A 24,300-nucleotide genomic window follows, 5' to 3' on the forward strand; every position below is an offset into this window, starting at 1 on the left:
TTGCTGCAGTATACTTATTCTGCAGTCCTATAATCTAGAATATTTTTAATATTTTCACTTGCATGAAATTATGCTTCATATAAGTACTAATTTCAACCCTAAATTATATTATTTTAATAACGAAAAAATTTACTAGTACTACAGTAGAAGAATATCTAGTTATTGTATTCAAGCTAATGTTTTATATTACTCACCAGGATGTCCAAGATTATTTAATTCATCTAAAATGAAATAAGAGAAAATAAATTAGTTTTAAATAATCAAACTGCCAACTTAGTACAAGTAGTAAGACTAATCAGAAAAGCAGGTTTCAAGCTATTAAATCATGTTATAATATTTCATTAGTTTAGAACTTTTCAAATGCCTTCAGGGAGAAGCCATGCAACTACCAAGCATGAAAGAATGCTACTGTTGATATCGTGTAGAACTTTGAGCTATTGCTACTTTCATTAAATGACAAAAAGCTGAACAGACTCATTCACCATTTGTTCAAAGTTTTAGATATTCTGGCCTTTTGGGACAGAAACAGTCAAGGGATAGGTCTGTGGTCTCAATGGTAAACTTTGGGAAACTAAGAAACAATCTCAAATGATTTCTTCATTTTTAATAAACTTTTAATTTTAGGATAGTTTGAGATTTACAGAACTAAAGTGAAGACAGTAAAGAAGAGTTCCTGCATACACCCATACCCAGCGTGTTTTAACATCTTATGTTTAGTAAGGTGTATTTGTCACAACTAATGAACCATTAATGTTCTTTTTTCCCCCGGGACCCCATGCAGGACACCACATTCTATTTTCTGAGGTCTCCTTGGGATCTTTGTTGTGACCGTTTCTGAGGCTTTCCCTGTTTCTGATGGCCTTGACAGTTGTGAAGGTTACTGGTAGGGACTTTGTGGAATGTCTCTTACTTTGGATTAGTTGATGTTTTCCTTACGCTTAGACTGGTGGAATGTGTTTTTGGAGGTACAGTGGTTTCAGAATTATTAACCCGTACTCTCCAGCTAAGGGAGAGATAAAATCATCTAAGCAAATACCCATGACATTATAGCCATCTATTTTTCCTTTACAAATCTTATGAAGATGCAAATTAACATTAACAGTAAATTACGAATGTTATGCTGTTGATAAGATGTCACAGAGGAACTTACTCTTTTTTTTTTTTTTAAATTCTTATGTTAATCCCCATACATTACATCATTAGTTCTAGATGAAGTGTTCCATGATTCATTGTTTGTGCATACAGAGGAACTTATTCTTATCTGTGATGTAAAGTCAACGGAAGAGCATCATCAACTAGAGTACAGGGCTCCATACAATTTCTTTTACCTCTTGTCTTATAGACTTCATTCATTTCTAGTTACTTAGGTCAGCACCTTGTTCTTCCTTCCCTTCTTCACTGAGGTTGCTGCATACATTTGTAACGCATTTAGATTCTCTGGTCACATTCTGCATTCCATCCTGGGATTCCCCCTCCCCTGACCTCCTACTAAATGATTTTAAAAACTTGCACACATGTATTCACCATTACAATGATCATACAGAATAGTTTCACTGCCCTAAAAAAATCCCCTGAGCTTCACTTACTCAATCCCCACCTTTTGTCCTGACCAAATATCTTTAACAAAACACATAAAGTGAGATAAGTAACATCATGTTAGGCAGGTTAAAAAAAAAAGATCTGATGTAGGATACTGTTAATGGTATGTGTCAATCCACCAATTATGAAACATCTCAACATTTACACTTTTTTAGAAAGAAAAGTTGGATCTAATTCTCCCATTTGAAATTTCTGAAGTAGTTTTCATGCTTGGATCTTCATCTCTAAGTGTGCTGAAAGGCTTATGTGAAAATTAGAATTTGACAGTGTGCTTGCTACTGTAAAGACTACAGAGATAATCATACAGGTAAAGAAACAGCACAGCAAGTAATTTCCATGCATCACCCTGAAGCCGAACAGCAGGGCTAGTTTATATCTGTTCTTAGAGATATTCAACTTTGGAAAGTTTAAAAATCATGCAATTAGGCAAAGAAAACGTAAGACAAGGAAGAGGAGTTTGTTAGGATTTCTTCACTTAGCTTCCCTCGTGTAAGGCCTCTATGGACAACAGGATTGGAATTCCCCTTACGCTAGAGAATTCCTGTTCAAAAGTATGCATTAGGACAAAACAATTCAGCGTGATACCATAGAGATACAAAAGACAGGAAAACCCAGGAAACAAAAGATTTAACTTTTTTTGTTTTTTACTTTATCCAAGTAGAGCCCAAGATTATCTAATAGTTTAAAGAAGCAGAAATTGAAAAAATACTTTGCTATTTACAAACCAGATTCTGTAAAACAATGTGATGTACTAAGGGAAGGTAACAAGTATTAAAATTTACTCATTAGAACTTATGTACAATGCTTTGCATAATTAAATTTAAAAGCTTATGTTGAAATAGATTTTCCAGTTCTCTTTATATATTATGGTAAAGATGACACGGTAGATTAATCTACAGACTTAGAGCTTCAAAAAATGGATCTTACTAATTTTATACTGAAACAGAAATATTAGGCATTTGATAAAATGTGTTTAACAAGAAATTGCCTGTCCTGAAACTCTCACAAAAGCCACATTTACATTTGAACAGCAAATAATCATGGCTAAAAGGATGGCTAAAGTCATTTAAACAATTATCCATAGTAGTATAGCCGTCCATCTTTTTAACGAATTTTGTAAAGATAAAAATTAACATTAAGAATTAGTTGTAAATGTTTCCTATTGGTAAGATGTACAGAAATGCTCTTCTCATATGCAATAGAAAATCAATGGAAAATTAGTTACCTTAATAGTGTGTCAGTTTAACAATGTCCCTGGCAATTTACAAATCCTGAGGCTCAGTGAAATTTCTCTTATAGCTAGTATTTTTTCCATCACTGCACTCAGCAGGCTAGAGCACTCCACCAACCCCCAGAGGAACCAGCATGCAGGGTATGTGGTTTCAAACCAAAGGATTACACTACCTTCAGTGCACTCCACTGCCTCATCTGTTCTTCCTTGTTCCAGAGAAAACAAATGTGAATATACTGTAATTCATGATCTTAGGAAGGGCAGCCATCAGGTAAACAGAGAAATAAGTATCATAGAAATATGTTGGCAAACCAACATATGCATCAACCCTCCTACTGTTGACAACTTAACTATAAATGCATTAAGCTTCAGCAGAGCAAACTCCCAGATTACAAACTTTATAATGGGGACTGCTGATTAATGATCATTCTTTCCTTTCTATGTCTGTGATGCCTGGTTTTTAAAAGTGTTTTATTAAAAATCTTTTCCCACTTAAAGTTTTTTTATAACTAAAGTTTTAAAGAATACTTTTTTTTCGCCACAAATGTTTATGATTGTGAATTTAGTATGTATTCTCTCGACTTTCTATATAAATAATATAACTCTGGATACTTAACACGACATTAAATAGAATGAGGTAAAAAGCAGAATTTCCATTGCTTTAATATTTCATTTTATATAATTTCTACTCCACTTATCAGAACACTAAGATTACTTACCTATGATGATTTCTACCTTCTTGCTATCTTGACTGTCTCGGTCATTATATACATGACACCAATAGGTTCCCTGATGTTCCAGATCCACATAAGGTACCTGTTATCAATATCAGAACACACACACACACATTTCCTTTCAATTTAATTTTATTGGCTTGGAGAGAAACTTATTTTGAATTAGGAAAAAAAACCTGTAACATTTAAGAGGACTTTAGACATTCTTAGATTATTTCCATTTATTATTAGATTAAATATTAGCAGGCAAATGATACAATGATTCCAATAATGGTGAGTTAGGTATAGTACTATTTGACATTTTAAAGATTTTATTCTAAGTAATCTCTACACTCAATGTGGGGATCAAACTCACAACCCCACAATGAAGACCTGCCCACACCACCGACTGAGCCAGCCAGGCGCCCCTATCTGACATTTTAGTATAAGCCCTTAGATGTGGGCTAGTGTTATGTTCCAGCATTTCTGTAAATATAAGAATGAGTTAATACTGAATAACAAGGGACTTGAAATGAAAATAAGGAAAACATTAAAACACCTCAACGAATATGAATTTTAATGTTTGTCTTAATTTTCAATTATACTACTTATTTTATATATCTACACAAAAAAATACCCAAATAACCAACTTCTTACCATGTATAGCTTTTTTGTCTCATGTATTAATGGTGATTCATTTTTGAACCACTGGTAGTGAGGAATAGGGCTTCCAACAGCAACACACTGTAAGACCAATGTGCTACCAAGCATCAGCTTTTGGGACCTTGGTTCAACGCAGATTTGCAACTTGGGTTCAGAGATGCCATCCACACTTCCTTAAATTAAAAGAAAAATATCACTGAACATAAATAAAATCCCTAGGTCAGTAAGAAAAAATTTTCCCCCTTTAACTAAAAAAAAAAAACCAACAACATAAAAAGGTGTTTTCAAGTTATTTTTTATAATCCTTAACAGTACCTCCTAAAACTGTTTCATAAAACTGTGACACTTCTAGAAATACTAAGAGATGTTCTGTGGATAAAAGGATGCTGTAGACAAGTATGTTTAGAAAATTCTGGGTTAAACAGAGTTAAACAGATTTTTTTACTGCAGGACTCCTCAGAGCTTTAAGTGTTATATGCTCTGTTTATTTAGAAGGGCAAAATAGTTCAAGTGGTTTCCACACATGTTTGGCCACAGATTCTTTTTGGTGGGGGCAAATAACTTATTAACATCTTGAGTGATACTCACATTCAACACAGAAAGTTCTACATTCTGCGGTTTAACTTATTAAAAGACGGAGTTTTAGCATGGAATAAATATGGATGGATGATTGCTAGCATTTCTTCCTAAGGCAGAAACCAGAAAGCATTATTACTATTATTTTTTTTAAGATTTATTTATTTTTTTAAGATTTTATTATTTGACAGAGAGAGACAGCGAGACAGGGAACACAAGCGTGGGGTGGGCTGGGGTGGGAGAGGGAAAAGCAGGCTTCCCGCTGAGCAGGGAGCCTGATGCGGGGCTCGATCCCAGGACCCTGGGATCATGACCTGAGCCGAAGGCAGACGCTTAACGACTGAGCCACCCAGGCGCCCCTAAAGATTTATTTATTTTAGAGAGAGAGAGAGAGCATGTGCACGTGTGCACCCATAGGGGGTGGGGGAAGAGGAGGAGAGAGAGAATCTTAAGCAGACTGCACGCTCAGTACGGAGCCCAACACAGGGCTCAATCTCACAACCCTGAGATCATGACTTGAGCCGAAATCAAGAGTCCAGTGCTTAACTGAGCCACCCAGACGCCCCCAGAAAATGTTACTTATTGAACCCTCATGTGTTGCTCTAAGGTCCTCGAGGAAGGAGGACTTGTCATTGTTACCCAATACCAAGTCTCCATCATGAAACTCAGTGTCTCACACACTGCAGGTGATCAGTCTTTGCTGAATGAATAGGATTTAATTTATAAACATATTAAAGTTCATTACACGCACAGAAATATCCTAGAAAGACATAATTCCCTTGTTTAATAATGACTATTTTTAGAGATTATTTATTTAGGTGTAGGAAAAGCTAAATTGAGAAAGAAGAATGGAGACAGGTGACAACAAGTCTGTTTCCCACCTATTCTTTCTGTCTGGTAAAATGACAATATAGTTCTTGACTGTGACTGTGAATACAGAAAATAACATCTGATGGCTACTCTTTAGAATAGGTTGATTTTTTAAATCAGTACTAGTTACTGTCCTAAGAAGCTGAATGACAGAGAGGAGAAAAACAGTCTGATGAAATGCTTTATTGTGGGGAATGATACGCTACCTGCCCTTTCACGCCAAAGGCAACTCTAGAAGTTTTATTCCGCAACATGATTTTGTCAGTGTAATGCAACAGTTTGGGAGAAAGACACACAGTGTAGAAAGAAATAGGAGGGACGTTTGCAGAGGCCAGTGGCAGGGCCGGCCTAAGGCATCTATCTGCATGTGCACATGTCTGTGGAGAAGGGACCAAAGCACACGGGATAAAGTCTGACCAACTGGTGATAAGAACGTACATGAACTTCCGGTCCTGTTTGTGATATTGTGAAATTCAAGTAAACATTCAAAATAAAATAAGGCAATTCCCATCCCAATATTCAACTTAATTTATCACTTACCCTGAAAGCTTTCTGTTACTTCAGTGACATCACAAACATCCAGCTGTGACCACTGGCTGAATTCAAAGGTGAAATTATTATTAACTCGACAGACATAAAAGCCTGCATCTTTTACGTGCACTGTGTTAAAAATAAGTTCTGATGCATTTCCGTTTGGGATCTGTGAAAGAATCAGTAAGAGAATGTAAATGAATGACTCATCAAAACATGCCTTATAAAAATGTGCCATGCAAAAAAATGTGTTGATTTCTTTGGAGCTTTGAAAAGCATCTTTCCCCCCCAAGTTCTAAAATATTTTTTACTTAAAAAAACAAACAACATTTTGAATAATTTAAGACTAAAGTCTTAGAAATCCACACTCTTACAAATCCATTAACTAGAGAGTTAAGATCTTGTCCACAGATCTTCCAGAAACTAACAGAAAAGTATCTGTTCTGTCATTTAAAATTGTTCAAATCATTAGTATTTAAAGAATCTACAATGGCAAACTTATAAATAACACGGAAGGTTAGGCCCGACTATTCATTTCAGTTCTGGCCAAATTAGCTGTGAGTACCTAAGCAAGTTATTTCACCTTGAGACCCCATTTTCTCATCTGCAAAATTCTGTAAAAGGACAGACTCCTGAACCACCACTCTTCTTTCAGGGTCTGGGCAGGGAAGGGCTATGGAAAGCATGTCAGTGATGGGAAGAAATGGCCACCCAAGGGTTTGCCAAGCTCTCCCCCAGGGCTCTGGTCACCACATTAAGGTTTCTTTCACCTTTGCTGCTCTCATCAATCTGTAAGTGCACTTCTGCCACATGGTCAAGGGGCTTAGTCGAGTGCCCTGTTATATTACATTAGTTCCCTTTCAAAAGTATCCCTCTCCAAACCCCAACCAATTGAATTCCACTCTTGCCCCTTCAGAACCTGCACCAGAGCAAGAGCATTCTGCTGAGGATTTGACAACTAGGATGGCAGGCTGCACTTGGCACCATGTTAATGTACTGTCTGCTTTTCTACTAGACTATTAATGCATATTTTGTGTCTCTTCAAACCTCCTACAATCAACCCTGCTTCTCTCAGCTACCGACTTCAGATAGAAACTCTCCTCTTCCTGCCACCAAAGCTATCTATGTATCTCTTTATAACTGCTCTCTGCTCTCTGTTAAAATGGAAAATGCGTCTTCCTGGCAAAGGCTACTTGGGCTTAGGATCTGTGGGGATCCACTCAGAACCTCAGACTTGGTATGTAGACTAGCTCAAGCTGCAGACATTTGGGATCAACAGGTGCAGAAAGCAGCTTTCTCAGAGACTCCCCTATCTGATCAAAAGTAGACACTTCTGGGAAATGAGGTTACCATAAATTCCTTCTTCAGGGTGGCTTTATCCAGGAAGGAGACCAAGAATAAACCTACTACAAATCCCCTCTCCAGGAGAGTTTTATGGCCAATGATGAAGATGGGAAGACCACTTTCACCCACATGAATAAACATGGTCAAACTTTCTTATCTCCTGTTTATTCTTCTAGAAACCCCTTTGTATTTCTTAAAGAAATCCATCTGTTCCTCTCATAGAGGCCTTTGTCCCTCCACCCTTTTCCCTAAATTAGGTATGTAAGGCTTTAACTTTAACTAGTCATGGAGCTACTTCCTTTGTAAGTTCCCATACGAATAAACTTCTTCTCTTGTCAATCTGTATTTTGTCAGTTAATTCACAGGAACCCAGAGAATGAACATAAGAGGGCAGAGGAAAACTTTTTCCTCTCCTGTCAATTCCATCCGCTCTGACCTTGCTCCTGCAATTTTCTCTCTGCTTTACCATCTATTTCTCTTCTATTGTATCACTCTCGAAAACATACTCTAGTCCTTTGTATCTTAAATAAGTAAAAAACCCCAAACAAGCCTCCCTTGACACGCACCCCCTCCTCTCAGCAGCACTGAAAATGTTAACTACCCCTTTTTTCTTGAAATGCCTTCCCTTTTAGGCTTCATACCATCCTCTGCTGGGTTTCCTCCCATCTCTCTTTCAGGTTCTTCTTAGTCTCTTTACTGGTTTGTCTTCTGTAACATAAACTTTCAAAGACTCTCCAGATATCCAAACTGCCTAGCTGATTCATGTAGATGTCTAATGGGCATTTTGAACTTAATGCATCTAAAACCAATCCTTGATTTTTCTCCTTAAATCCATTTCTTTCCCAATCTTCAATACCTCAGTATATAACACGTCCCCGGGTGCTTCCATAAAAAATCCCAGGGTCATCCTTGATCTCTCTTCCTTTTTCTTCATGCTCCACCTCTAACGTATCAGGTGTGATCAACTCTCCCTCTAAAATAACCTGACCTGAGCACTCTGTTCCCTTTCCACTGCCCTGCCACTATTTCCAGCCTAGCACAAGCATTAGCTAAATGGTCTTCCTGCTTCTCTCTTGCTTCTCTTCAAGCGGCAGCTTTGTGTTTTAAAAACACAAATCCTATTATGTTACTTCTGCTTAAGACGGTTAGTGGCATCTCACTTTAGATCACCCTGCTGATTCTCCTCGTAGTTCTTAACTCAAAGAATTCTGTTTGTTTGCTGTCTCTCCCCACCAGAGCACGACCCTGTGTGTCAGTGCTTCATCATCACGGCTTGAGATCACGGCCTGGCACAAAACAAGAGCTCATCAAGTACTTGTTCAGTGAGTATCTCTTAAAATAACCTCATGGCCATAGAGGTAGCCTGACAAAACTCGAGCTCGTGAGGGCTTCAAAATCTATTACAACTCTTCTAATCTAAGAAGTACTCCCTACCTCCTACATTTTTACCTTTCTCAAATCAGGGCATATTTTACAAACAATATGCTTAATGTACCAAGTTTTATCTGTCATTTCTCCCTTTTCAAAAGACATTTATTAAGATAAAAGCAACTTTGCAATTGAGAAAATGTGAAAAATAGCTTTAGTTACCATCTCCTGAAAGCCTACGTACATGAAACACATTGTCTATTAAATTCTTATAACCCTGGATGACAGGAATTCATATCACAAAAAATGACACTCAGGGTTCCAACACAGGCCTGTCCAGCACCAAAGCCTACATGCAACCTTTTACTACAGTTCAGCGGCTCTACCTTACCTGTGTGTAAGGGATGGGAATAAAAAATTGTGTAACACCACACATTTCTTCTAAGGCACAGGATGATCCCATTAAAGGAAAGATCATGACCTTAGAATGGCTCTTTAACTTAGTTTCAGGTTTGCAAATGTAGACTTAGTACTGAATTTGGATGAAAGCTTAGTTATTTGACTAACAGGCTGAAAAGAGTATGGAGTTTCAAGGTATAATCTAGGAAGGAAGGGGGCTAGGGGAGGTGGAGTGGGAGAAGAGAGGAGCCAACCAAAGCGAGACTCAACATGGGCTAGCCAGCCCAGTGGGAACACTCAGTGGCACAGGAGCTCGAAGAACTTTTTTTTTAAAAAATATTTTATTTATTTATTTGACAGAGAGAGAGAGAAAACAAGAGGGTGCAAGCAAGGGGAGCTGCAGAGGCAGAGGGAGAAGCAGACTCTCAGCTGGGCAGGGAGCCCCATGCGAGGCTCGATCCCAGGTTCCTGGGATCATTACCTGAGCCGAAAGCAGAAGCTTAACCAACTGAGCCACCCAGGCACCCCTAGCTCAAAGAACTTTTAAGAAAAAAGAATTCCAATATGTAATTTTAAATTATTGGGTGGTGCAGGGATACAATATTTCCACCAAAAGAATAATGCCCCACTCCACCAGCCTGAATTTTACTTCAGAATCTACCACAATAGCCTAAATCTTTTGATATAATAGTTACGTGGAACATTTAAAATAATCTTCCATTAGCCTTCCGTGGCACCTTAAAAATCTTTTAATTAAAGATTTTGGTTTCCGGGCGCCTGGGTGGCTCAGTTGGTTAAGCAACTGCCTTCGGCTCAGGTCATGATCCTGGAGTCCCGGGATCGAGTCCCGCATCGGGCTCCCTGCTCAGCGAGGAGCCTGCTTCTCCCTCTGACCCTCCCCCCTCTCATGTACTCTCTCTCATTCTTGCTCTCTCAAATGAATAAATAAATCTTTAAAAAAAAAAAATTTTTAAAGATTTTGGTTTCCTTTTTTCAGGTGGTCGGGAAGATGGTGGACATTCATACTGAGTGCACCTACCCAAAGCAGCCAACCATCTTTCAAAATAAGAAGAGGGACCTGCTTGGAGAAACTGGTAAAGAGAAGCTCCTACAATACCATAAAAACTTTGGTCTGTGTGTCAAAATGTCCAAGGAGGTCACTGAGGGTCCTATACCGACAAGAAATGCCCCATTACTGGTAATGTCTCTATCTGAGGGCAGATTCTGTCTAGTGTGGTGATCAAGATGAAGGTACAGAAGACTGTCATCCACCGAGACTTCCTCCACCATATCTGAAAGTACAACTGCCTTGAGAAACACCACAAGACTATGTCCGTACACCTGTCCCCTGGCTTCAGGGACGTCCGGATGGGCAATACTGTCACAGTGAGTGAGTGCCGACCCTTGAGCAAGACTGTGTGCTTCAATGTGATCAAAGTCACACAGGCTGCTGGCCCAAGAAACCATTCCAGAAGTTCTGAGACTAGAGGGCACACACAGCCCAAGAAAATAAAGTTATTTTCAAAAAAAAAAAAAAGAGAGAGAGATTTTGGTTGGAACATAATTTGTTGTTAAGGAATTCTGGATTGGTATGTTAGAATGTACTGGTGGTATTTACTATTTGTTAATGTTGTTCTAAGTAATAATACTGATTTCTACAATTTTTAGAGTCTAGAGAATTGATTTTATTATTGCTTACCATTTTTAAAAAAATATTTTATTTATTTGAGAGAGTGAACGAGAGGGATAAAGAGAGCACATGAGTAGGGGGACGGACAGAGGGTGAAGGAGAAGCAGACTCCCTGCTGAGCATGGAGCCCGATGCCAGGATCCTGAGACCACGACCTGAGCCAAAGGCAGATGCTTAACCAACTGAGCCAGCCAGGTGCCCCATTTACCATTTTTTTGTAAGACAACTTTTGGAACCGTCTTACCAAAATAATGATTATTGACTACTTCAGTAATAACACAGCCATGTCTATCAGATCAAAGTTCCAAAAAACACACTGAGGATAATGATGCTAAATAATTTGCTATCATTCTCTCTTTTTATGATAAGGGAAGTAAAATACTTAAAAAAGTTACCTCTTTATTCATTTTAAACCATTGATATTGTACAAAGGGATGTCCAGTTGCCCGGCAACACAGTTTCACAAACTGTCCGGCCAAGACTGCCTTTGACTCTGGGTTGACAGTGATCTTTATGCCTTAAAGAAAAAAAAAAAAAGTCAGTCACGGAAGAGAGGTTTTCCTTGTTTACATTTCTGAAACCAAAACGTATTTTGGAAATAACCTGTATATTCATCCTAGCTGTAAACTGCCCATTCATATCTCCCTCCCTGCCAGATTATGCCTCTGTGAGTTCCAGGCTTTGTAAAACCAAGAGGAAAGAAACTCATCCACAGAAGACTTTCATTTACTGTACTTCCCATGGCTGGGGGAGAAAACTGTTTGCCATCTTTCTTCAATTCTTAGAAGTATTTTTTTCATGTCCCAACCCCTCTGAAATCAGGATGCACCTTACACAATAGATGTCTGCTAGACAGCAGGCGTGATACAGGTCTCAGTGCCAACTCTTCCAAAACTCGGTCGTAAACGCTCACGTGGCTGGCACTCCCACTGACTTAGGGGCACTGCTGCAAGCGGTGGCCACTGAAAAGGTCTTCAAGACACATTTATTTCAGTGCCATGATTTAGCATTAAAATGAAAATCACTCTGTACGCAGAAAGGCACAGAAACAGAACAGCAGGATATAAATCCGACACATGTGATACTTCTCATCTGAGAAATGACTCTCAGCATCAAAGCTTGGGACAGCTTTAAAGAAAATCCTAAGTCAATTATGGAACTACCTCCCCGCCGCCCCCCCACCCCCCTCCAGCCCCCCCAGCCGTCTCCCTTTCACTTACTCCCTCTGGGGAAGCCTGCTGCCACATCATGGGGATGCTCAGGCAGCCCTGTGGGAGGCCCAAGTGATAAGGAAAGAAACTTTCATGTAAGAGAACCACCCGAGAAGAGGACAGTTCAACCCGTTGAACCCTAGACAGCTGCAGCCCTGCCCCAACGGCTTGACCCTCACCTCATCAGAGGCCAGAACCGGAGCCAAAACCACCCAGCTAAGCCATTTCCAGGTTCCTATCCTCAGAAACCATGTGGAGTAAAAAATGGTTGTTGTATTAAGCTTTGGGTTTTGGGGTAATTTGTTATGCGGCAACAGATAACGGACACAAAAGAAACCAAAGTTAGGAAATTCTACGTTTGCCAAGATTATAATACATAAAACTGGGTTAGCTGCCTTCCAGGAAGGAAGAAGAAAAGATCATTAAAACTTGTAAAATGTAACTCCCTGCACCTAGTTTTATTTTCTTTCTTCATCTATCCTGAATATGATCTCATAACAGTATCTTTTTCTTCTATAAGCCACCAATCCAAAGGAATAAAACAAGATTACAATTGAAGAGGAGTTAGTCCAATAATAGCACTCGTAGTACATCCAAGATACTAACCTTTCCAGGTAAAAACAGTATATAAGGTAAAACAGGTATGTGAAAACCATTCCAGAAAGATACCAAGTAAAACCAAAATCCAAAATAAATAAATACTTATTGCCTACCTATTACATTTGAAGGTCTGGAGAAACCCTAGAAAATCTTTAGTAAAGAGAGTAGAGCCTCTCAAAAAAGAATTTAAAACTTTTGCCAAGGGAGAACTTTCCTATTCATTAGTTCTTTACGTTGACGCCAAGTGAGCACAGTACGTTGACGCCAAGTGAGCACAGTATGGCAGAAGTAACAGTTCTTCGGGAACCTGTACTATGTGTTGCCAAGGACATGGTAAAGACGGAAAATGGATGAGCACTCTCACTTTGGCCGGCAAATTCACAGCACTGCATTTAAGGCTCCAATGCCATTCTTTGGCCACGAGAGACACATGTCACAACTTCAAGATACCAAGATTCTGATTTCCAAAGTTTACGTGTGGTAAGAAAGAAAAAAAGTTGTAACAACAGAAGAAGGGAACAAATATAAATCTGAAAAAGAGGATCTGTGGCTAAATGGGCTTTAAAATGTGGCTGTCTTCTAGCCATCTCCAACTTAACGTGTCCCAAATTCCTCCGAAACAAAATCTACTCCTGCATGAGACCCCACTGTCTTGCCAACTCAGCCTGTCCCCATGCATCCAGTTACTCAGGGCAAAAATTTAGGAGTGCCCCCCCGGAATCCCTCTTTTCTTCCTCATTCTCCACATGTAACTTCTCTGCAAGTCCTGCCAGTTCCGCTTTTCCCCGTCTCCACACATCTTCAATGCCATGATCCTAACCCAAGCCACCATCAGCTGTGACGAAACCATGTTACAGCCTGCAAACTGGTTTCCCTGCTTCCGACTGGAAGCCCAACTGTCTTTTTAAAACATAAATTAATCCAGGGGTGCCTGGGTGGCTCAGTTGGTTGAGCGTCCGACTTATGATTTTGTCTCAGGTCATGACCTCAGGGTGGTGAGATCGAGCCCCACCATGGGCTCCACGCTCAGTGGGGAATCTGCTTGAGATTCTTTCTCTCCCTCTCCCCTCCCCTCTTTCTCTCTAAATAAAATAAAAAAAACATAAATTAGTCCATACCACTCCTCTGATTAAAACCCTCGACTGACCTATTGTACTTCGAATAAAGTCTACATTCCTTATCATGGTCACAAGGTCTTATATAAACTGACCTCTCTAACCTTGTCCCCTCCCATCCTCCTTGCTCCAGCCACACTGGTCCTCTTTTCGGAAGCCAAGCTATTTTCTACCTTTTTACTTACTAGTCTTCTGCTGGATTTCCCCTCCAACCCCCTACTGTTTCACGGCAGACTCTTTCTTTCTCATAATCTAGGTCTCTAGCTTCTCTGGGAAATGTCTCTAAACTAGCTAACCCCCACCCCCACTTCTCAATTACATTCACCCCACTTTGTGGTCTTCACTGCACTAACCATCTGAAATCCCTGTGTTTTCTTGTCTGTCTTACCTACTAAAACAGAAGCTTCATGAGAACAAGGACCTTGTTTGTCTTAGTCACCAGTTTACCCGACACCCAGAACAGTGCCTGGCATATGGTGACAGAGTGAGTGTTCCGCATGTATTTGTTGGATGACTGTGTATCATCACCATAATAAAACTACTATGGTAGCAATTTACTGACTGCTTTATATGTGCCCAGTGTTTTGATCTCTAACCTTCAAAATAACCAGATGAGTTAGATATTAGTTAGATCTATGTTACAGTGAAGAAAATGAAGTAGTTTGCAAAAGATCACCCAAATTACCTTGAGTAAACTATTTAACCTTTCTGAGACCAATTTTTTTCCCATTGTAAAAACAGCAGAACCAAAATACAAACCTAGGTTTTTCTTGGGCTTTAAAATCCCCCTGCTTTTGTTAATCCAGTGATTCCCCCACCCTCCACCTTTATGGAAGTATGCTCGACAAACGAAAGTTCTATACATTTATAGTGTTACCATGTGATAATTTAATATATATATACATTGTGAAGTGATTACCACTGTTGACTTAATTAATACACCTATCACCTCATATAGTTATCATTTTCCAGTGATTTTTTTTTTTTTTAGAGATTTTATTTCTAAATAATCTCTATGCCCGACATGGGGTTTGAACTCACAACTCTGGGATCAAGAGTCACACGCTTGGGATGCCTGGGAGACTGAGTCAGTTAAGCGTCTGCCTTTGGCTCAGGTCATGATCCCGGGGTCCTGGGATCGAGCCCCACATTGGGCGCCCTGCTCAGTGGGGAGCCTGCTTCTCCCTCTCCCTCTGATTCCCGCTCCCCTGCCCCTGCTCTTGTTCTCTCGCTCTCTCTCAAATAAATAAAACGTAAAAAAAAAAAAAAGAGTCACACGCTCCACCAACTCAGCCAGCCAGGCACCCCCCCCAGCAATTCTTAATGTCCCTCCCAAGCTGATCTTTTGCCACATGAGCCTCTCTTACTGAAGGGAAAATGCCAAGCAGAGTGCAGTGTCTTGCACCATGGCAGTGCTTATAAACTGACCATGGCAAACATTCTCTCCTATTATACAGAGACAAGAGTGATGGAAATTAAAAAAGCTTTCTCCCTAGAGTGTCTTACAAAGAAATGAGTAACTTTAATGGACATAGGGCCCATAGGGCCAGGATATCCTAAAAGGTGTCCTTCTTTTGTGTGGGAGACAAGACTATATGCTTTCTAATGTACGTTCAAGCTCAGTTTACACATCTGTCCTGGACCATCCATTTCAATAGTCTAGTCTTCAATAAGCAAGCAAATAAATACATGTATTTATTACTTAATGCTTCAAAGACTGAGAATTGAAAGGCACAATGTGATTTGGAAACCGCCCTTGGTGAGTAGTAAAGACAAGAAGTCGCAATACCTCCCATGCCTTAACCACACAAATTTCCTTCCTCCCACATAGTGTTGTGCGGCAGGGAACCATGGTCAACCTGTAACCACGCTCGCGGGGCGCCCACCAGTCAGAAGGTGCTGAAACAAAGGTAAGGAAAGAAGATGGCACAGAACTATGGAGGGTGTACCAAGGCATACAAATGAAAGTTCTATTTTAAAGGGTGAATGCACAGTTTCCTGGCAAACAAGCGTATTTTCAGATAACATCTGCAAAGAAGTCTAAGAGGTTACTGATTTCCTGTAAATCGGGGAGAATCTGAACTAGGTACGATGGAACATGAGGATTGTTCATTCAACACACACCTATGCAGATCACAGATTCATGATACTGAGCAATAAAACTAAAAACCTGCTGGAATTTCAAAACAGTAAGTTAGGGTGACTCTTGACTTGACAGAAGGATTCACCATAGCTTCCCTTTAAGTTACCCCCTCTCAGGATGCTTTAAAAAAATTTTTTTTTTTAAAGATTTTATTTATTTGAGAGAGCGCGAGCGAGAGCACAAGCAGGGGGAGCAACAGAGGAAGAGGGAGGAGCACACTTCCCACTGAGCAGGGAGCCCGACGTGGGGCTTGATCTCAGGACCCTGGGATTACGACCTGAGCCAAAGGCAGCAGCTTAACCGACTGAGCCACCAAGGCGCCCCATGGATGCATTTAAATATTGATACAACTTACAAACAGCTGTTCCAGGAACAGGTCTATTGTATACATGACAGTGCATCTGTTTTTAGAGGCTACAAACCAAAAATTTCTTTCCATCAGTTTCTATCTTAAACTCTTCCTCAGAGTTATTCTGAAAATTTCTAAGCTATCATTGAAAAGTGCCTCATCCTGTCCCAGAATAAATACCATTTCTCTCCCTCCAACAGTCTCCCCTCAACACAACCAAAGCCATGTCCATGTACGCCCTTCCTACAAGTCAGTTTACATTTGCACCTCTTGTGGCTAAACCCAGTTTCCTCATCATACCCCGTATGCTTCCATATTGCCCAGGGACCCTGAACACCTCAGTGCAGACATACATTCTTTCAGACGTCACGACTCCCTTTCTATCGCTCTCCTCCTCCTTTGTCCTTATTCCCGTCCATACCATCATTGCCTCTTCCACTTCTTGGTATTTTCCTTTCAGAAATTTCGTCACTCACACAACAAGAAAAGTCCTTTATAAAAGAGGACCTAATATGAGTGTTTTTTAATTTGGCAAGGACAAAAAATTGCAGTCCACAGGTCAAAGAGGCAACTGGGAGAATAAGTCATCACCAAGTTCCTGAATAACCCAGAAATTTCCTAGCATGATAGAAATGACACTGAGTTCAGGTCAGGGTCAGCAGACCTGGGCTCTAATCCACTTCTGTCAACAACTGTGATTCTGGCTAAATGATAACCAGTGGAAATCTCATTTTCCACACAAATGTTTGCTCACATTTAAAATTTAAATGTTCATAATAGCACAGTTCTGTTCCTTCACAGAACTGTAAAGATAAGATGGTTCTGAACTAAAGGTATTTTGGAAATTAAGAGAATAATATTCAACAATCTTGGTTCCTGTCTTTTTTTTTTTTTCTCAAAGATTTTATTTATTCATTTGAGAGAGAGAGAAAGAGAAAGTATGAGAGGGGAGACGAAGTAGACTCCCCACTGAGCAGGGAGCCCACTGCGGGGATCGATCCCAGGACCCCGGGATCATGACCTGCGCCGAAGGCAGACATTTAACCGACTGAGCCACCCAGGCGCCCCTTGGCTCCTGTCTTAAAGACAAAAAAGGTGTGGGGCAAGTGGAAAAGGTGCCACTGAAGAGGTCTCAGCCAGAGCCGTCTGGTATGTATGGAGAGTGAAGTACCTTTTATATAAAGAAAGAAATAAAATGATAACATCACAGAACTAGAGTTGGAACCCTGGGATTCATCTAATGAAATCCATACATAAAATGTTAATTCTCTCTAAATATCCCCTATCGTCTGGCTTCTGCTTAACCAATTCCAGGCCAGGGCATGACTTCCTTGGCAGCCATTTTCTGATCTGCATAACTACCCTAACTGATGGAGCCTATAATCACTCAAAATATTTTCACTTAAAAAAAGAAAAAGAGGGGCGCCTGGGTGGCTCAGTCATTAAGCGTCTGCCTTCGGCTCAGGTCATGATCCCAGGGTCCTGGGATCGAGCCCTGCATCGGGCTCCCTGCTCTGCGGGAAGCCTTCTTCTCCCTCTCCCACTCCCCCTGCTTGTGTTCCTTCTCTCGCTGTGTCTCTCTGTCAAATAAATAAATAAAATCTTTAAAAAAAAAAAAAAGAAAAAGAAAAAGAAACAGGAACATCTTGAACTGCACATCTAGGCTCAATGACATTTGCGAGGGACAGAGATGCCAACGTCAGCTGCTTTGGGATCAGGAGTTTTGATCCTTTAATGAGAAAATAAAGGTCTAAAAAATCATTACAGACTTCTGGTTCAAACAATTTCAGCACACTCATTTAATGCTCCCACTCCCCTCCAATTCCCACTGGAATGACCAAAAGAATAAAATATGGAAACAATCAGTGCTGGGAAATGGGCATGGGGAGCAGCTAGCCATCCATGTGCTGTGAGAAAGCCCAATTAGAGAGAAAGCAGAAGCTCAATCCTATGGGGCTCCTTCAGAAAATATATTAAGTGTCAAAGCCCACGGAGAGAAAGAATTTAGGGATGAGTTACCCTCAGCTTAGATCCCATCCTAAGTGAGGGACCATGGAGGCTGGCTCCTAATCAAGGGAATCGTTCTAGTTAGAGGCAGGGAATGCTGCCCCAGCTATTGCTGGGCTATCAAAACAAATACATAAAAGAAACTCAGTTTCTCAGAAAAACAGAGAAACTCCTTATTATAGCCATCTCCCATGGCTATCTCTGGCTGTCAGCCCACAAACAACCAGAATGGAATGGGGCAAAATAAAACTAAAATAAATCTAAAGTTTCCTCTTCTTCCTGCATTTAGGTCTGAAAGGTCTGTTCAGAGGCTCACAGCATCTTTGACAGAACTCACCGCCCTCACCAAAAGCAGACCTCTCTATAGAGACAATGAGAGAAAAGTCACTGGATTTTCTGTGGAATAAGAACTGATGTCCTCCTATGAAACTGTCTTACTACAAAAAAAGAGAGAAAACATAAGAATATTTCTTTTTTTTTTTAAGATTTATTTATTTATTTGAAAGAGAGACAGAGAGAACACAAGCAGAGGGAGAGGCAGAGGGAGGGGGAGAAGCAGACTCGCCGCTGAGCAGGGAGCCCGACATGGGGCTCAATCCCAGGACCCTGAGATCATGACCTGAGCTGAAGGCAGATGCTTAACGAACTGAGCCACCCAGGCGTCCCAACATTAAATATTTCTATATTGTATTTTCACCAAGATACAGGAATACACTGAAAAGGAAAACCCAAAGATCGATAAGACTTGTTCTACTTGTGTTTATGATTGTGTTGGATGTGATCATTTACAGGTTTGTCTTTCCTGTTAGACTACGAACCTTTCCTAGGCGAGAATTTTGGTTCTAGTCATCTTTGAATCATAGTACCAAGTGCAACGTCTGGAACAGCAAAGGTACTAGAAACCTGTAAGTTTTTACTGAATGAATGAGTAAAGTCTTAAATAAAGTTGATTCTATCAGAGCTTACCTTCTTAAGTACAATAGTTTTTATTCTCAATATCCTTATTAAAAATTAAAATTTTCTCTATAATTCTTATACTTCTTTATTCTAATATCTGCAAATACAGTGAGTTTTAGATTATTCACATAAAATGCACATAGAAAGCTAACAGTAAATTACCTCTTCCTGAAATTACTGAGCTTTACAGATCCTAAAATATGTCCTCAAAAATGAATACTTAATATTCAAGAAACTGATTCCCAATGGACACTTTTTACAGCTAATATGAGATAAAACTTCACAGAAATAGTGAATAAGTGTTAATGTAGAAATGTTAACATAGAAACTGCTTTCCTTTTCCTGGTATCCCCTCAAATGCAAGGAAGTCCTAGGGGATAACTCTGAAAAAGCTGGTAGGCCAAGTACCAGAATGATCTATATGGGGAACACTGATGGTAAAGTGCTAATCCTACTATGTGGAGAAAAACACAAAGAGCAGAAATGGATCTGTGAAGGGATTAGATTACTGATGTTTATTAGGTTGGCTCTGTATTCACTGCTGGTTTGTCAAAAATTAAAATATTGTCAAAAATTTCAGGCAGATCGTTACACATAAACAAACATGTGACTCAATTTCAGGAAAGCCCAGTGTCATGCATGGGAAACTGAAAACGTGGAAGCCCGAGATCTGAGGCCAGTGATCCCACCACAGATCAGGAGACGGGAAACCTCTGTGGCTGCCTAGAGACCATTCCACGTGGCATTCATGTAACTCCTCCAACTCTGCCAGGTAGAGAACACTTACTCTCATTTTATAGACTTGGCAACCAACAGTCACAGTGATTAGTGTAATTACTGAAAAAAGATAATGAGATATACAAGTTATATTCACTTCCTGGAAAGGTTTCTTAAGTTTTCAGAGGCCCTGGTATGGTATTCTAGGAAGTATGAGAACTTAGTAGCTAACTGAGTGCCCCAACTGGCAGATTTCAATCGTCACAACTCCTGGGTAATATTCAAGGCACTGGGGATATAAAAGTTAACAAATGTCACCTTATGAAGAAGTTCACTGATTGGTGACAAACAACAATGTCATCTAGACGTAGTTACTCCTACCCCAGACCTCTTGGTATGAAGAGGCACTGAGAAACGGATGTCAAGCATCCAATGCAACGTGTAACCCAAAGGAGGCACCTATTTTATCATCACCTTAGGCCGTGGGAGGCAGAGGATGATCTGAGAGTCCAAGTTTCCTGACTTGTAATCTAGGGTCCTTTTCCTTTGTAGTGGACTCTGGTTACCTCCCTAGCATCTGTTATGCCCTTTCTCCTTCCAACAGGCCCACTTTTTTTTTTTGTTAAAGATTTTATTTATTTATTTGCGAGAGAGAGAATGAGAGACAGAGAGCACGAGAGGGAAGAGGGTCAGAGGGAGAAGCAGACCCCCTGCCGAGCAGGGAGCCCGATGCGGGACTCGATCCCGGGACTCCAGGATCATGACCTGAGCCGAAGGCAGTCGCTTAACCGACTGAGCCACCCAGGCACCCCCAACAGGCCCACTTTTGTTTAGTATCCTATGTGGTTTCTGGAAAGCTGACTCAACCCAACTCCATTCCTGGCTCTAAGCCAGCAAATGGGTACATTCCATCTCCCTTGCCACAGTGACAGGCGTAGGGACAGGCATGTCATCGAAATTAGTTAACTAGAGTGAATCTTATGATTTTTGCTGGGACAAAGATGAATGCAAGTCAGTAGAGATCTTGCAACTATGCAGAAAGTCACTCTTGGAAGGAAGCCAGTAACAAGAAAGGAGGGGCAAAGATGAAAACAAACCAATTCTTTGAAAACAGGGCTGTCCTCAGCCTCTCTTGAAGCCCAGCCTGCTTCAAGACTTTTCAGTTAGAAGATTCCCGAAACCCAGAACTGACAAAAATAAGATCTGAATTATGATTTTAGCTTTCTCATGTTAACTTCAAAATATTATCACAAACAGGCTGGTTATGTAATAAAAACTACATACATCAAAACCATGTAACATAGAGAGCATGAGTCCTTAGACCATGGCCCTCCCAACCTCGACTGGCTTCTCTGCTTCTGGTGGAACCTATAATGGTGAACTGGACCTGAGAAGGGGAGGTCGGCAGTGCTGTCATCACGTGACTCCGATCACATGGTCTCTCCTGCCTGACACTGCTGCAGGGGACCAACTTTACCTGTAGCTGTGCAGACAAGGGGCTGTTTCCTATTCTTCACACCTGACCTTGCGAGTGAGAAATCTCACTCAATACTGGTATATTCAGAAAAAAAATCATGGTTGAATCAATCCACATTTCAAAAGCATCATGTCGGTGAAATACTTAAACAGTAAATATCTACCATATTTGCTTGATCTCATTTGTATACATACATACATATTAATAAATGTTTGGCTGCACTATTCCTCCCTTCTTCCCTTTCTTCAGTTCAAAGTAAACTCTACCCCCAATATGGGGTTCAAACTCACAACCCCAAAATCAAGAATCACAGGCTCTACTGACTGAGCCTTGGCTGCACTATTTCAACGTGAGTTATAGAAATCCTACCCCTAGCGGCGCCTGGGTGGCTCAGTTGGTTAAGGTGTCTGCCTTCGGCTCAGGTCATGATCCTGAGGTCCTGGGATCGAGCCCCCACATCGGGCTCCCTGCCTGGCAGGGAGTCTGCTTCTCCCTCTCCCTTTGCCCCTCCCCGTCCCATGCCCCTTCATGCTCTCTATCCTGCTTTCTCTCTCTCAAATAAATAAATTCTTAAAAAAAAAGACTCTTAGCCCTAAATACTTTACCTTTTTTTTTTTTTTAAAGTAGGTTCCACATCCAACATGGGGCTTGAACTCACGACCCTGAGATCAGAGTTGCATGCTCTCCCACTGAGCCAGCCAGGCGCCCCATCCCCTAAATACTTTAGCATGCATCTCCTTGGAATAAAGACATTCTTCTACAGACTACACCACCATTATCACACGATAATTCCCTAATACCTAATACACGTTAAATTCAAATGGCTTTACTTGTCTCCAAAATGTCTTCTACAGTTGATTTTTTTTTTTAATACTTTTTTAAATTTATTTGACAGAGACAGACACAGTGAGCGAGGGAACACAAGCAGGGGGAGTGGGAGAGGGAGAAGCAGGCTTCCTGCCGAGCAGGGAGCCCGATGTGGGACTCAATCCCAGGGCCCTGGGACCATGACCTGAGCCAAAGGCAGATGCCTAACTGAGCCACCCAGGGACCCTACAGTTGATGTTTTTGAACCACAATCCAATCAGTGTTTATGCACTGTATTTGCTTTTTATGTGTTCCTTAGTCTCAACCTGGAGGGAAAAAATGAGTCTCCATATGTTTACATTTTCCAAAAATATTTAATACAGTTCATTGGCAAATGAGATATTTTCCTCTATGTTTGTCTCCACGAACTCCTGGAGAACAGACCTCAGAGAAGAACCTACCTGGGGGGCTTAGAAGCAGAAGAACCTCTGTGTGCTCCATAGTTTGCAGGAAGTCACTCAGATCCGTGACCGTACAACCTTTCTCACCCAACAGCTTCAGTAAACATAAGCTTGGACTTCCTTCAGGCTCCAAGACCTTAAGAGAGCACTGCTCCAAGTCCAGGCAACTGCAAACAACAGATTTAAGTCAAGTCAACAGTTTTCTCCAACATGATATGCCTGCTCTATGTTTGGCATGATTGCAGGTGTTGTAGGGATAAACCGTGAGTCGCTGAGTGGTGAAAAGTTATTTCCATTATGAGTGCTACTGTCCTTTCCTCCTCTGCCATCATAGGGAATTCCTCTTTATGCCCTTCTCCAACTCAGCTCCCAAGACTACTAAATCAGAAGATGAGAGAAATCCCGAAACAGGATGTGAAAGAAATTTGGCTTTGATGTTGATCAAAATTTTTACCTTTAATTTCGGACTGTGGATTAGGAAGATCAGATACATTTCTCTACTTGTTCTTCTGCTTTTATTAAGCATAATATGACCCCAAAAAGAGGCATAGATCTTCGAGATATCTTGAAAAATGAAAAAACTTTACAATATTTTGTATTAGTAAAGTAGTGTGCCTACATATGTATTCATAAAGATACAGAACAGTGTTTGTTCTGCATGATACCGTTTTTATTAGTAAGAGTATGTGTTTGTTCTTATATGTACAGAGTTAACTTTGAAAAGACAGCCAAAAAACTAGTAGCGATTTTCCTACAGAGGGGGGGCCGGAGCAGCAGAGCTCAGCTGGACAATTCAACTTTTCACTATAAACCCTTTTGTACTGTTGGACTTTTTACTACGTGTGCTCATTTTTTCAACAATTTTTAAGACTATTAGTGACATTCAAAGTACTTCTAAGTACCTAGAAATACCCTAACACAGGGGCAAGACAAACGCTGGTCTGTGGGCCAAACCCACCCAGTCACCTGATTTTGTAAACAGTTTTGCTGGAACACAGCCATGCTCGTTCACATACACGTTTGCAAAGGGGGATGGCTGCTTTCCTGTTAGAACAGCAGAGTTGAGTCGTTGGTCTGCAAAGCTGAACATGTGGACTATTTAGCTCTTTATAGAAAAAGTTGGCTGACTTCTGCTCCAAAGAATCTACTTTCTGTCTCATTGTCCTTTTGTTCAAACTATTTTTTTTATTATCACTATTTAACATACATAGCAAATTTCCTTTTCAGTGTTATTATGTTCAGTAGGCATGTACAAGGTTAGAAAGACAGGTAAGATCAGACTACAGAAGGCCATAAATAATGGGGCAAGGAGTATGGACTTCAACCATTTCATAGAAAGGGAAAGCACAAGTATAAAACATTCAAGAGAAGAAAAACAATAAAAGTTAAACCAAGCAATCAAAACAACAGAAAACCCCCAAAAATCTTCCCAAAGATGATGTAATGTATGGTGATTAACATAATAAAAAAAA

General features: G+C 40.4%; 1 protein-coding gene and 1 pseudogene across 2 annotated transcripts in view; one reads left to right on the forward strand and one right to left on the reverse strand.

Moving 5' to 3' along the window:
* MALT1 (MALT1 paracaspase) overlaps window positions 1-24,300 on the reverse strand; it is a 57,766-nt gene that overhangs the window by 26,218 nt on the left and 7,248 nt on the right. The window contains exons 2-8 of one of the 2 annotated variants that reach the window (XM_081801115.1): window positions 22,829-22,995; window positions 11,380-11,501; window positions 6,193-6,352; window positions 4,201-4,379; window positions 3,550-3,646; window positions 3,004-3,036; window positions 195-221 (exon numbers count right to left, since the gene is read on the reverse strand). In XM_081801115.1, the coding sequence (XP_081657241.1) occupies window positions 195-221; window positions 3,004-3,036; window positions 3,550-3,646; window positions 4,201-4,379; window positions 6,193-6,352; window positions 11,380-11,501; window positions 22,829-22,995 (785 nt within the window). The remainder of the gene's footprint in view (window positions 1-194; window positions 222-3,003; window positions 3,037-3,549; window positions 3,647-4,200; window positions 4,380-6,192; window positions 6,353-11,379; window positions 11,502-22,828; window positions 22,996-24,300) is intronic. The other variant, XM_081801116.1, reaches the window with a different exon arrangement.
* LOC102745765 (small ribosomal subunit protein uS17 pseudogene) lies at window positions 10,304-10,775 on the forward strand (annotated as a pseudogene).

The sequence above is a fragment of the Leptonychotes weddellii genome, chromosome 13 (genome assembly GCF_054177405.1).
Source record: "Leptonychotes weddellii isolate Sample4059 chromosome 13, ASM5417740v2, whole genome shotgun sequence".
Classification (NCBI taxonomy): Eukaryota; Metazoa; Chordata; class Mammalia; order Carnivora; family Phocidae; genus Leptonychotes; species Leptonychotes weddellii.